Source organism: Argopecten irradians, chromosome 3 (assembly GCF_041381155.1).
Source record: "Argopecten irradians isolate NY chromosome 3, Ai_NY, whole genome shotgun sequence".
Classification (NCBI taxonomy): Eukaryota; Metazoa; Mollusca; class Bivalvia; order Pectinida; family Pectinidae; genus Argopecten; species Argopecten irradians.
This window is the reverse complement of record NC_091136.1, coordinates 1,294,158-1,306,845: the sequence shown is the minus strand read 5'-3', so window position 1 is coordinate 1,306,845 and position 12,688 is coordinate 1,294,158. Positions and strand designations below refer to the sequence as shown.

Genomic DNA, 12,688 nt, shown 5'->3' with positions numbered 1-12,688 from the left:
TAACAATATGCACAACTAGGGTCCTTGGGGAACCTTCATATGAAATTTGTAAACGATACCTTCAGTACTTTTTGAGAAATAGCGGTAACAAACTTTAACTATCAAAATCCAAGCCATCTTGTTGACTGATCGGTTCCAAAATGCAATATGCACAACTAGGGCCCTAGGGAAACCTATATATGAAATTTGAGAAAGATCCCTTCAGTACTTTTTGAGTAATAGCGGTAACAAACTTTAACTGTCAAAATCCAAGATGGCCACCTGTCGGCCATCTTGTTCACCGATCGGTCCCAAAATGTAATATGCACAACTAGGGTCCTAGGGGAACCTGTATATGAAATTTGAGAAAGATCCCTTCAGTACTTTTTGAGAAATAGCGGTAACAAACTTTAACTATCAAAATCCAAGATGGCCACCTGTCGGCCATCTTGTTGACCGATCGGTCCCAAAATGCAATATGCACAACAAGGGTCCTAGGGGAACCTACATATGAAATTTGAGAAAGATCCCTTCAGTACTTTCTGAGAAATAGCGGTAACAAACTTTAACTATCAAAATCCAAGATGGCCGCCTGTCGGCCATCTTGTTGACCGATCGGTCCCAAAATGCAATATGCACAACTAGGGCCCTAGGGGAACCTATATATGAAATTTGAGAAAGATCCCTGCAGTACTTTTTGAGAAATAGCGGTAACAAACTTTAACTATCAAAATCCAAGATGGCTGCCTGTCGGCCATCTTGTTGACCGATCAGTCCCAAAATGCAATATGCACAACTAGGGCCCTAGGGGAACCTATATATGAAATTTGAGAAAGATCCCTTCAGCACTTTTTGAGAAATAGCGGTAACAAACTTTAACTATCAAAATCCAAGATGGCCACCTGTCGGCCATCTTGTTGACCGATCGGTCCCAAAATGCAATATGCACAACTAGGGTCCTAGGGGAACCTACATATGAAATTTGAGAAAGATCCCTGCAGTACTTTCTGAGAAATAGCGGTAACAAACTTTAACTATCAAAATCCAAGATGGCCGCCTGTCGGCCATCTTGTTGACCGATCGGTCCCAAAATGCAATATGCACAACTAGGGCCCTAGGGGAACCTATATATGAAATTTGAGAAAGATCCCTGCAGTACTTTTTGAGAAATAGCGGTAACAAACTTTAACTATCAAAATCCAAGATGGCTGCCTGTCGGCCATCTTGTTGACCGATCAGTCCCAAAATGCAATATGCACAACTAGGGCCCTAGGGGAACCTATATATGAAATTTGAGAAAGATCCCTTCAGCACTTTTTGAGAAATAGCGATAACATACTTTAACTATCAAAATCCAAGATGGCCGCCTGTCGGCCATCTTGTTGACCGATCGGTCCCAAAATGCAATATGCACAACTAGAGTCCTAGGGAAACCTACATATGAAATTTGAGAAAGATCCCTTCAGCACTTTCTGAGAATTAGCGGTAACAAGAATTGTTAACGGACGGACGGAAGGACGGACGGACGGACGGACGGAAGGACGGACGGACGGACGGGCGGACGGACGGACGGACGGACCACGGACGAAAGGCGATTTGAATAGCCCACCATCTGATGATGGTGGGCTAAAAATAAGCAAAATTGACTCCCAAAGTTTAATTTTGAATCACAACCATAAAATGATGCTATTGATACCATACAAATATGCTATCCAATACATAGGTTCAGAGACAAAGTAATTTATATGAAAGTAGTAGCCTAATTGACCTTTTTGACCTCGCATCTATTGCCGTCTAAGGCCCCGGGGGTCAGCCCCATCATTTGTACAATTTCAAATCCCAACCCTATAAGGATGCTACCATTGCATTATAAGTGCTCTTCCATTCTTAGTTACAGAGCAGAAGTCGTTTATATGGAAATAGCTAAATTAACCCCTTTTGACCCCACCCTTCGGGCCCCGGGGGGGTCAGCCCCATCATTTGCAAAATTTTGAATCCCAACCCTATAATGATGTAACCATTGCATTATGAGCGTAATCCCATGTTAAGTTGCAGAGAAAAAGTCATTTATATGGAAATTGCCAAATTGACCCCTTTTGACCCCGCCCCTCAGGCCCCTGGGGGGTCAGCCCTATCATTTGCACAATTTGGAATCCCCACACTATAAGGATGCTACCATTGTATTATGGGTGCTATACCATGCTTAGTTTCAGAGAAGAAGTTGTTTATATGGAAATAGCCAAATTGGCCCCTTTTGACCCCGCCCCTCAGGCCCCTGGGGGGTCAGCCCCATCATTTGCACAATTTGGAATCCCAACCCTATAAGGATGCTACCATTGCATTATTGGTGCCATACCATGCTTAGTTGCAGAGAAGAAGTCATTTATATGGAAAAAGCCAAATTGACCCCTTTTGACCCCGCCCCTCAAGCCCCCGGGGGGGTCAGCCCTATCATTTGCACAATTTTGAATCCCCACCCTATAAGGATGCTACCATTGCATTATGGGTGCTATACTATGCTTAGTTTCAGAGAAGAAGTCGTTTATATGGAAATAGCCAAATTGGCCCCTTTTGACCCCGCCCCTCAGGCCCCCGGGGGGTCAGCCCCATCATTTGCACAATTTGGAATCCCCACCCTATAAGGATGCTACCATTGCATTATGGGGGCTATACCACGCTTAGTTGCAGAGAAGAAGTCATTTATATGGAAAAAGCCAAATTGACTCCTTTTGACCCCGCCCCTCAACCCCCGGGGCGGGTCAGCCCTATCATTTGTACAATTTGGAATCCCCACCCTATAAGGATGCTACCATTGCATTATGGGTGCTATACCATGCTTAGTTTCAGAGAAGAAGTCGTTTATATGGAAATAGCCAAATTGGCCCCTTTTGACCCCGCCCCTCAGGCCCCCGGGTGGTCAGCCCCATCATTTGTACAATTTTGAATCCCCACCCTATAAGGATGCTACCATTGCATTATGGGTGCTATCCCATGCTTGGTTTCAGAGAAGAAGTCGTTTATATGGAAATAGCCAAATTGACCCCTTTTGACCCCGCCCCTCAGGCCCCCCGGGGGTCAGCCCCATCATTTGTACAATTTTGAATCCCCACCCTATAACGATACTACCATTGCATTATGAGTGCTATCTCTTGCTTAGTTTCAGAGAAGAAGTCGTTTTTTATGGAAATAGCCAAATTGACCCCATTTGACCCTGCCCCTCAGGCCCCCGGGGGGTCAGCCCCATCATTTGTACAATTTTGAATCCCCACCCTATAAGGATGCTACCATTGCATTATGGGTGCTATACCACACTTAGTTGCAGAGAAGAAGTCATTTATATGGAAATAGCCAAATTGGCCCCTTTTGACCCCGCCCCTCAGGCCCCCGGGGGGGTCAGCCCTATCATTTGCACAATTTGGAATCCCCACCCTATAAGGATGCTACCATTGCATTATGGGTGCTATACCATGCTTGGTTTCAGAGAAGAAGTCGTTTATATGGAAATAGCCAAATTGACCCCTTTTGACCCCGCCCCTCAGGCCCCCGGGGGGGTCAGCCCTATCATTTGCACAATTTTGAATCCCCACCCTATAAGGATGCTACCATTGCATTATGGGTGCTATACCATGCTTAGTTTCAGAGAAGAAGTCGTTTATATGGAAATAGCCAAATTGGCCCCTTTTGACCCCGCCCCTCAGGCCCCCGGGAGGTCAGCCCCATCATTTGCACAATTTTGAATCCCCACCCTATAAGGATGCTACCATTGCATTATGGGTGCTATACCACGCTTAGTTGCAGAGAAGAAGTCATTTATATGGAAAAAGCCAAATTGACCCCTTTTGACCCCGCCCCTCAGGCCCCCGGGGGGGTCAGCCCTATCATTTGCACAATTTGGAATCCCCACCCTATAAGGATGCTACCATTGCATTATGGGTGCTATACCATGCTTGGTTTCAGAGAAGAAGTCGTTTATATGGAAATAGCCAAATTGACCCCTTTTGACCCCGCCCCTCAGGCCCCCGGGGGGTCAGCCCCATCATTTGTACAATTTTGAATCCCCACCCTATAAGGATGCTACCATTGCATTATGGGTGCTATCCCATGCTTGGTTTCAGAGAAGAAGTCGTTTATATGGAAATAGCCAAATTGACCCCTTTTGACCCCGCCCCTCAGGGCCCCCCGGGGGTCAGCCCCATCATTTGTACAATTTTGAATCCCCACCCTATAACGATACTAACATTGCATTATGAGTGCTATCTCTTTCTTAGTTTCAGAGAAGAAGTCGTTTTTATGGAAATAGCCAAATTGACCCCATTTGACCCTGCCCCTCAGGCCCCCGGGGGTCAGCCCCATCATTTGTACAATTTTGAATCCCCACCCTATAAGGATGCTACCATTGCATTATGGGGGCTATACCACACTTAGTTGCAGAGAAGAAGTTGTTTATATGGAAATAGCCAAATTGGCCCCTTTTGACCCCACCCCTCAGGCCCCTGGGGGGTCAGCCCCATTATTTGCACAATTTGGAATCCCCACCCTATAAGGATGCTACCATTGCATTATTGGTGCCATACCATGCTTAGTTGCAGAGAAGAAGTCATTTATATGGAAAAAGCCAAATTGACCCCTTTTGACCCCGCCCCTCAAGCCCCCGGGGGGGTCAGCCCTATCATTTGCACAATTTGGAATCCCCACCCTATAAGGATGCTACCATTGCATTATGGGTGCTATACCATGCTTAGTTTCAGAGAAGAAGTCGTTTATATGGAAATAGCCAAATTGGCCCCTTTTGACCCCGCCCCTCAGGCCCCCGGGGGGTCAGCCCCATTATTTGCACAATTTTGAATCCCCACCCTATAAGGATGCTACCATTGCATTATGGGTGCTATACCACGCTTAGTTGCAGAGAAGAAGTCATTTATATGGAAAAAGCCAAATTGACTCCTTTTGACCCCGCCCCTCAAGCCCCCGGGGGGGTCAGCCCTATCATTTGCACAATTTGGAATCCCCACCCTATAAGGATGCTACCATTGCATTATGGGTGCTATACCATGCTTAGTTTCAGAGAAGAAGTCGTTTATATGGAAATAGCCAAATTGGCCCCTTTTGACCCCGCCCCTCAGGCCCCCGGGTGGTCAGCCCCATCATTTGTACAATTTTGAATCCCCACCCTATAAGGATGCTACCATTGCATTATGGGTGCTATCCCATGCTTGGTTTCAGAGAAGAAGTCGTTTATATGGAAATAGCCAAATTGACCCCTTTTGACCCCGCCCCTCAGGCCCCCCGGGGGTCAGCCCCATCATTTGTACAATTTTGAATCCCCACCCTATAACGATACTACCATTGCATTATGAGTGCTATCTCTTTCTTAGTTTCAGAGAAGAAGTCGTTTTTATGGAAATAGCCAAATTGACCCCATTTGACCCTGCCCCTCAGGCCCCCGGGGGTCAGCCCCATCATTTGCACAATTTGGAATCCCCACCCTATAAGGATGCTACCATTGCATTATTGGTGCCATACCACACTTAGTTGCAGAGAAGAAGTTGTTTATATGGAAATAGCCAAATTGGCCCCTTTTGACCCCGCCCCTCAAGCCCCCGGGGGGGGTCAGCCCTATCATTTGCACAATTTGGAATCCCCACCCTATAAGGATGCTACCATTGCATTATGGGTGCTATACAATGCTTGGTTTCAGAGAAGAAGTCGTTTATATGGAAATAGCCAAATTGACTCCTTTTGACCCCGCCCCTCAGGCCCCCGGGGGGGTCAGCCCTATCATTTGCACAATTTGGAATCCCCACCCTATAAGGATGCTACCATTGCATTATGGGTGCTATACCATGCTTAGTTTCAGAGAAGTCGTTTATATGGAAATAGCCAAACTGGCCCCTTTTGACCCCACCCCTCAGGCCCCCGGGAGGTCAGCCCCATCATTTGTACAATTTTGTATCCCCACCCTATAAGGATGCTACCATTGCATTATGGGTGCTATCCCATGCTTGGTTTCAGAGAAGAAGTCGTTTTTATGGAAATAGCCAAATTGACCCCTTTTGACCCCGCCCCTCAGGCCCCCGGGGGAGTCAGCCCCATCATTTGTACAATTTTGAATCCCCACCCTATAAGGATGCTACCATTGCATTATGGGTGCTATCCCATGCTTGGTTTCAGAGAAGAAGTCGTTTATATGGAAATAGCCAAATTGACCCCTTTTGGCCCTGCCCCTCAGGCCCCCGGGGGATCAGCCCCATCATTTGTACAATTTTCAGTGAGTAGCCCATAAGAATACTACCAGTCAAATTTTGTTGAAATCCGACCAGCGGTTATGGAGAAGAAGTCGATTGTTGACGGACGCCGGACGCTGCGGTATCCCATAAGCTCACCTTGGTCCTTCGGACCAGGTGAGCTAAAAATGACATGGGTTTTCCCAAAAGTATGGAGCTACTTTAATAATCACTTTTTTTAAAGATGCTCCACTGCCGACAAATGGTATTTTTTCACTATCAAAAACAGGTGCAAACGATTTAGTATTTTTCTTCAGTTACAAAAATTTCTTACTTTACACCATTAATACCATTGAAAAGTTTGAGCTTCTAATTCTACGTCAAGTTAAAAATATAAAAAATAATTAATAGCATCCCGAAAAAATTCTGACCCACTATATCCTATATGGAATGAAGTACTGTTTGCGCATGCACCAAAGGCAAAATGAAAACAAGAGGCCCAAAGGGCCTTAACGGTCATCTGACTACCTTAGCAATAGTAAAATTAATTATATGGTGTCACTTTGTCAGGACCATGTCAGGATCATTTTCAATTTCTTTCAACAAATTTTATTTCAAACAAGAAGCCCAAGGGCCTTAACATATAGGAAATTAATTAGATATAGTGTCATGGTAGCCATCTTCGATTTGGGGTCAACCAAAGATGTAACAATACTTTGTCGGGACCATGTCAGGATCATTTCATGCAAGTTACAGCCAATTCCCACGGGTAGAACTTGAGAAGAAGTTCAGGTAGCAGTGTACAGTTAGACCGAACGGCCATGGGTGAGATTTTTATTTAGCAGAAAGCCCCTGTTTTATTATATGCATGAAAAATTAAAAAATGTATATGTGCTAAAATTGGTGAATTCAATCTAGAGACTTATATGCAGGCTTCACATTTGCATAAAGAAATTCAACAAAATGGGTTCGAGATTAATGGTTTAGGGGGTATCCGAATGTGCGTCTAAGACGGAAAAACTCAATTCTGTAGCAGCAGAAATTGATAGCCACGGTACGAGGTAAGATTGCTCAAAAGTTTAATAATATACCTATGTCGAAATAGGCTCAGTTCCGCTATCACGACAGTGATGCTTGGTTTTAAACTGTATTCAAGAAAAAAAATTCTAGTAGAGGGGGTGTAATTTTGGGTTGAAAATGCCAATTTTTTGCAATTTTTCAAAGAAAAAAATTTGGTTACCATGGTTTTTACAGGCTCACAAAACAACAAAATGCAGACCTCTCCAAAAATGAACTCTGCATGACAATTGCAAATGTTGTGTAGATTAAAAATATATATACTTTTATATAGGTGTTGTTTAAGGTTAAAAAACTGTGTGCACATGATTAAAGCCTGCACATTATTTTGCTGAATTTTTCAAATCTACTGTACACTGCTACCTTATAAGGGCCTGAAATTCTCAATTTTTGAAAAATGACCTTGATTATAATTGATTTTGTTTAATTTTCATTCATTTATCTTAGAAAACACAATAAAACAGTTTGAAACTGTGTAAATACATACATTTTTCATTTGTTACAACTAAAGGGAGGTAATTGGCTCAGTTTGCCATTCTGTAATTTGCTACCTAGGTATGGTATGATATGCTTGACTGTTAATTGAATAATCATTTTTCACTTGAACAGCAAGCTGAAAACAGCTAACCGGGTGTCTCTCAGTCCATTTGATATGAATTCTAATTAATTTTGCTCTGCTAATTACCCGGTATCCATGGAAATTTACAGCAAAAGTGCTAATTTTGGGATTTTTTTCATTGATTTCTCAGTTTTCATATAATTAAGGCTATAATATGTATTTTTTGTACTAGAATGAGTGTTCGGCTAAGCCGGTATGGTCAATTATTGCCATTATCTTAAGATAAGAGGGAAAAGGGGCTTTTTTTCAATAAAATGGGAATAACGTACAGTTTTATATGATTACATGTAATATTCTGTATTTCAAGGGTGGGATCACAATATTTTGATGTAATATGCAGGAAATTATGACATTTTGAATGTCATGTTCAGATTTATCTATCAGAATAAGCGCATTTAGTGCTAAGGTAAATTAGAATAGGATTTGTATTGTCAGAAATAATAACACTAAGTATTTATGACGTCATTTGCACATATAATGATGATGTCACCATTATTATGACGTCATGGTAACTATGACGTCACAGAACAGGGTCAGATTTCATAACAACCCAGTATTTTTCACTTTTCTGCATAGAGAGAAACTCCAAATACCATATCAAATTTTCAGAATAATTTTATTTCAGAAAACAGCATTGTTATTTAACTTTCATTTTTTCAAATTACCTCCCCTTGTTACTTGTATTGGAGGAACACGGGTGAAAATATACCTTATGGGGAAATTGGCATTACTCGGTGACTATTAGAGATACACAGTAGCTGGATAGGTCATTTTGTTCGTCACAACCTTGTTTAGACATAATTTGGGTTTTCGGAAAACTTGAAAATACAAAAAAATGCTGTATAAGGTAGCAGTGTACAGTTAGACCGAACGGCCATGGGTGAGATTTTTATTTAGCAGAAAGCCCCTGTTTTATTATATGCATGAAAAATTAAAAAATGTATATGTGCTAAAATTGGTGAATTCAATCTAGAGACTTATATGCAGGCTTCACATTTGCATAAAGAAATTCAACAAAATGGGTTCGAGATTAATGGTTTAGGGGGTATCCGAATGTGCGTCTAAGACGGAAAAACTCAATTCTGTAGCAGCAGAAATTGATAGCCACGGTACGAGGTAAGATTGCTCAAAAGTTTAATAATATACCTATGTCGAAATAGGCTCAGTTCCGCTATCACGACAGTGATGCTTGGTTTTAAACTGTATTCAAGAAAAAAAATTCTAGTAGAGGGGGTGTAATTTTGGGTTGAAAATGCCAATTTTTTGCAATTTTTCAAAGAAAAAAATTTGGTTACCATGGTTTTTACAGGCTCACAAAACAACAAAATGCAGACCTCTCCAAAAATGAACTCTGCATGACAATTGCAAATGTTGTGTAGATTAAAAATATATATACTTTTATATAGGTGTTGTTTAAGGTTAAAAAACTGTGTGTACATGATTAAAGCCTGCACATTATTTTGCTGAATTTTTCAAATCTACTGTACACTGCTACCTCAAAATGTGTTTTCAAGATGGCGGTTGTGGCGGCCATCTTGGATTTTGGATCGACCCGAAAAATAACAACACTTTGTCGGGACCATGTGAGGATCATTTCATGCAAGTTTCAGCCAAATCGCACCGGTAGAACTTGAGAAGAAGTTCAAAATGTGTTTTCAAGATGGCGGCTGTGGCGGCCATCTTGGATTTCGGATCGACCCGAAAAATAACAACACTTTGTCGGGACCATGTCAGGATCATTTCATGCAAGTTTCAGCCAAATCGCACCGGTAGAACTTGAGAAGAAGTTCAAAATGTGTTTTCAAGATGGCGGCTGTGGCGGCCATCTTGGATTTCGGATCGACCCGAAAAATAACAACACTTTGTCGGGACCATGTCAGGATCACTTCATGCAAGTTTCAGCCAAATCGCACTGGTAAAACTTAAGAAGAAGTTCAAAATGTGTTTTCAAGATGGCGGCTGTAGCGGCCATCTTGGATTTCGGATCGACCCGAAAAATAACAACACTTTGTCGGGACCATGTCAGGATCATTTCATGCAAGTTTCAGCCAAATCGCACTGGTAGAACTTGAGAAGAAGTTCAAAATGTGTTTTCAAGATGGCGGCTGTGGTGGCCATCTTGGATTTTGGATCGACCCGAAAAATAACAACACTTTGTCGGGACCATGTCAGGATCATTTATGCTCTGTCGGCGGTGGAGCATCTTTAAGTTAAAACGAAATCATAATGACAATGAACTTCTACAACAAAATACTTCCAGTAAACAATAAGTGTACAGAGACAAGCTAACAGCCATCATAGATATTACCAGTACTATACAGAAATTGGTTTTGGTTTTCATAGTTTAACATTCTATTAACAGCCAGGAGGATCATTTATGGATGTGCCAGGTTTGCTGGTAGAGGAAAGTCAGAGTACCCGGAGAAAACCCAGCTTACCATCAAATATACTGGCCATGATTCCGGGTCCAAGCTCAACAGACAATGGGTTTCCTGTCCTCAGTACAGGATCTCCAACGGTCACACCAGCTGTACACTGGTTAAGGATTTTTGTTTATTTCTACCAAGCCTTCACTATACAGACATACCTATGCTTCACAGATTGAGAAAATTTTCGTAAGAATAAAGGTTTCTTGCACATCTACATATAGCCCCCAAATTGAGACAAGACAGACAAGATGATTCCAGTATACCACCACCACTTCCCTCCCTAACTTTGTTGCGACGGTGGGCTTACATACTGTAAAATAATTTTGTGTTTCAGGATTTGACATAAACACCTACAAGAAAAATACTTTTAAAACCCTCCATTAATATCTATATGACATTAAAAACGCTAGTTTACAGAAGTTCTACTGTCCTGCTACAATAATATATCACTATGCCATAAGGCCTAAAAAAAAATATGTATGTTTCAGGTACCCCTACCTACCCTAGTTTTTACTTCCGACCCTAGCTATTTTATCACACTTTTTCAAAACAAAAATGTTGTGTGTGAAGTTGTCAACTTAGATTTTTACGCATGCTTTAAGTTTATCCAGATCCAGATAAGTTCAATTTCAAATACGGTAATGAGAAATAAAAGACTTCTAGCTAGCCTAAAGCCTGAATGACAAATTACATGTGTTAATTTTTTTTGGCCTAAACACAAAGGATACACGTTTCTTCGTATACTTGGATGGTGGCCATGTCGCCCTCCAAACGAATGATTTCTCCCACCAGTTCGTCGTGGCCGACTCGCACCAACTCGTACATAGCAGCCCCGGCCATGTTCTGAGCCGTAACAACTAAAATGAAAGTCAAAATGTCTGTGATGATAGCAATTGGCCTATGGACTGAAGAGGAATGGTAAATCCTAACATTTGTAGTTTATAATGATCATGCAGACAACTACTAAATCATCACTTATTCTCAATTTTTTTTCCCTTCACTTTGATGATATGAGTAATATATTTATTTGTATGAATGCATGTGAGGTATGATGCAGCAGGCTTAATTAATTTTATTTACAGTTAAATCTGCTTTGCAATCATCTCAGACTCTGTACACAGACCATCTGTTTATAAAGAAGACCAATTTCTCAGGGTCCCAAATGGTCAGTTTCAACACAATGTGACCTGTGATCACTTGGCTATAAAGATATGTTTTCCTGGTCCCTTGTATCTGTGATATTTATACACAATTCCGCGACTGTGCATATGACAGCAATAATAGCTTAAACTATAACCTACACTTGTACTTACAGAATTTCAATCACAAAGGAATGGTTAAAGCTAATTAAGCCATACCATTACTAAGTCTCGATAATTAAGCTCAAAAATTGCAAGGTTTCTATCAATATCCATACCTGGACCTGACACTGCGAACACATATCCAAACAGTGACTCCTTTTCTGCATCTGCAATTTTAGGGAGTTTCTGTGCTCTCTCGTAAGCTCCTGCCTGAAAATATGATAAAGTTACATATTTTCCTTAAGCACTTATAAGGATTCAATTTTACAATAATTTATATGAAACTATTTAAAGATGCTCCACCGCCGACGAATGGTATTTTTTCACTATCAAAAATAGCAACAGACGATTTAGTAATATTCTTCAGTTACAAAAGTTATTTACTTTACATCATTACCACCATTGAAAAGTTTGAGCTTCCAATTTTACTTCAAGTTAAAAATATAAATAAAATTCAATTTCCTACATGGCATAAAGTACTGATTGCACATGCACAAAAGGCAAAATAAATTGTTTAATATTATTTTTTTTGTGTTAATTAGACATATATATATATATATATGCAATTAAACACCAATTATTGTTCAAATGCTGAATATCATTTATGCTAGATCTGCCGGCGGTGGAGCATCTTTAAAGTAAAGAATGCAATGATTGCCTTTATTTATATAGCTGCAAGTGTACAAACAAAGTGTGACTCATCTAAATAATTACTACTGGTAGTATGAAAAAACAATTTGGTAATTTATAATGCAACTTCATCTTTAATTTACAGCCAAGCATGCATTTGTTGGAGAATTAATTACCACAAAATTCATATACAAACCCCAATGAATGCAATCAATCACAATCATTCATTAATTTCTGCATCCAATTGGACTTTTAGAATGTCGTTGTACACTATATGCTGCAGTATACATGTACTTTTACAGATGAATGTTGCTGCACATGATACCCTCGTATATACTGTTTGAATGTGATCTCTGTACTTTTCTTATAAGAGGTTCCTGTATATGTACAGAATATGTGTTCAATCAAGACAATACCCCCTGAGCTAAT

The 12,688-nt window shown here is 41.0% G+C and overlaps 1 protein-coding gene across 1 annotated transcript in view; it reads right to left on the bottom strand.

Annotated features, from left to right (window-relative positions):
- Positions 1 to 12,688, bottom strand: part of LOC138317243 (V-type proton ATPase catalytic subunit A) — a 34,999-nt gene that overhangs the window by 16,494 nt on the left and 5,817 nt on the right. The window contains exons 2-4 of the mRNA XM_069258797.1: positions 11,746 to 11,839; positions 11,057 to 11,185; positions 10,338 to 10,427 (exon numbers count right to left, since the gene is read on the bottom strand). Coding sequence (XP_069114898.1) covers positions 10,338 to 10,427; positions 11,057 to 11,185; positions 11,746 to 11,839 — 313 coding nt within the window. The remainder of the gene's footprint in view (positions 1 to 10,337; positions 10,428 to 11,056; positions 11,186 to 11,745; positions 11,840 to 12,688) is intronic.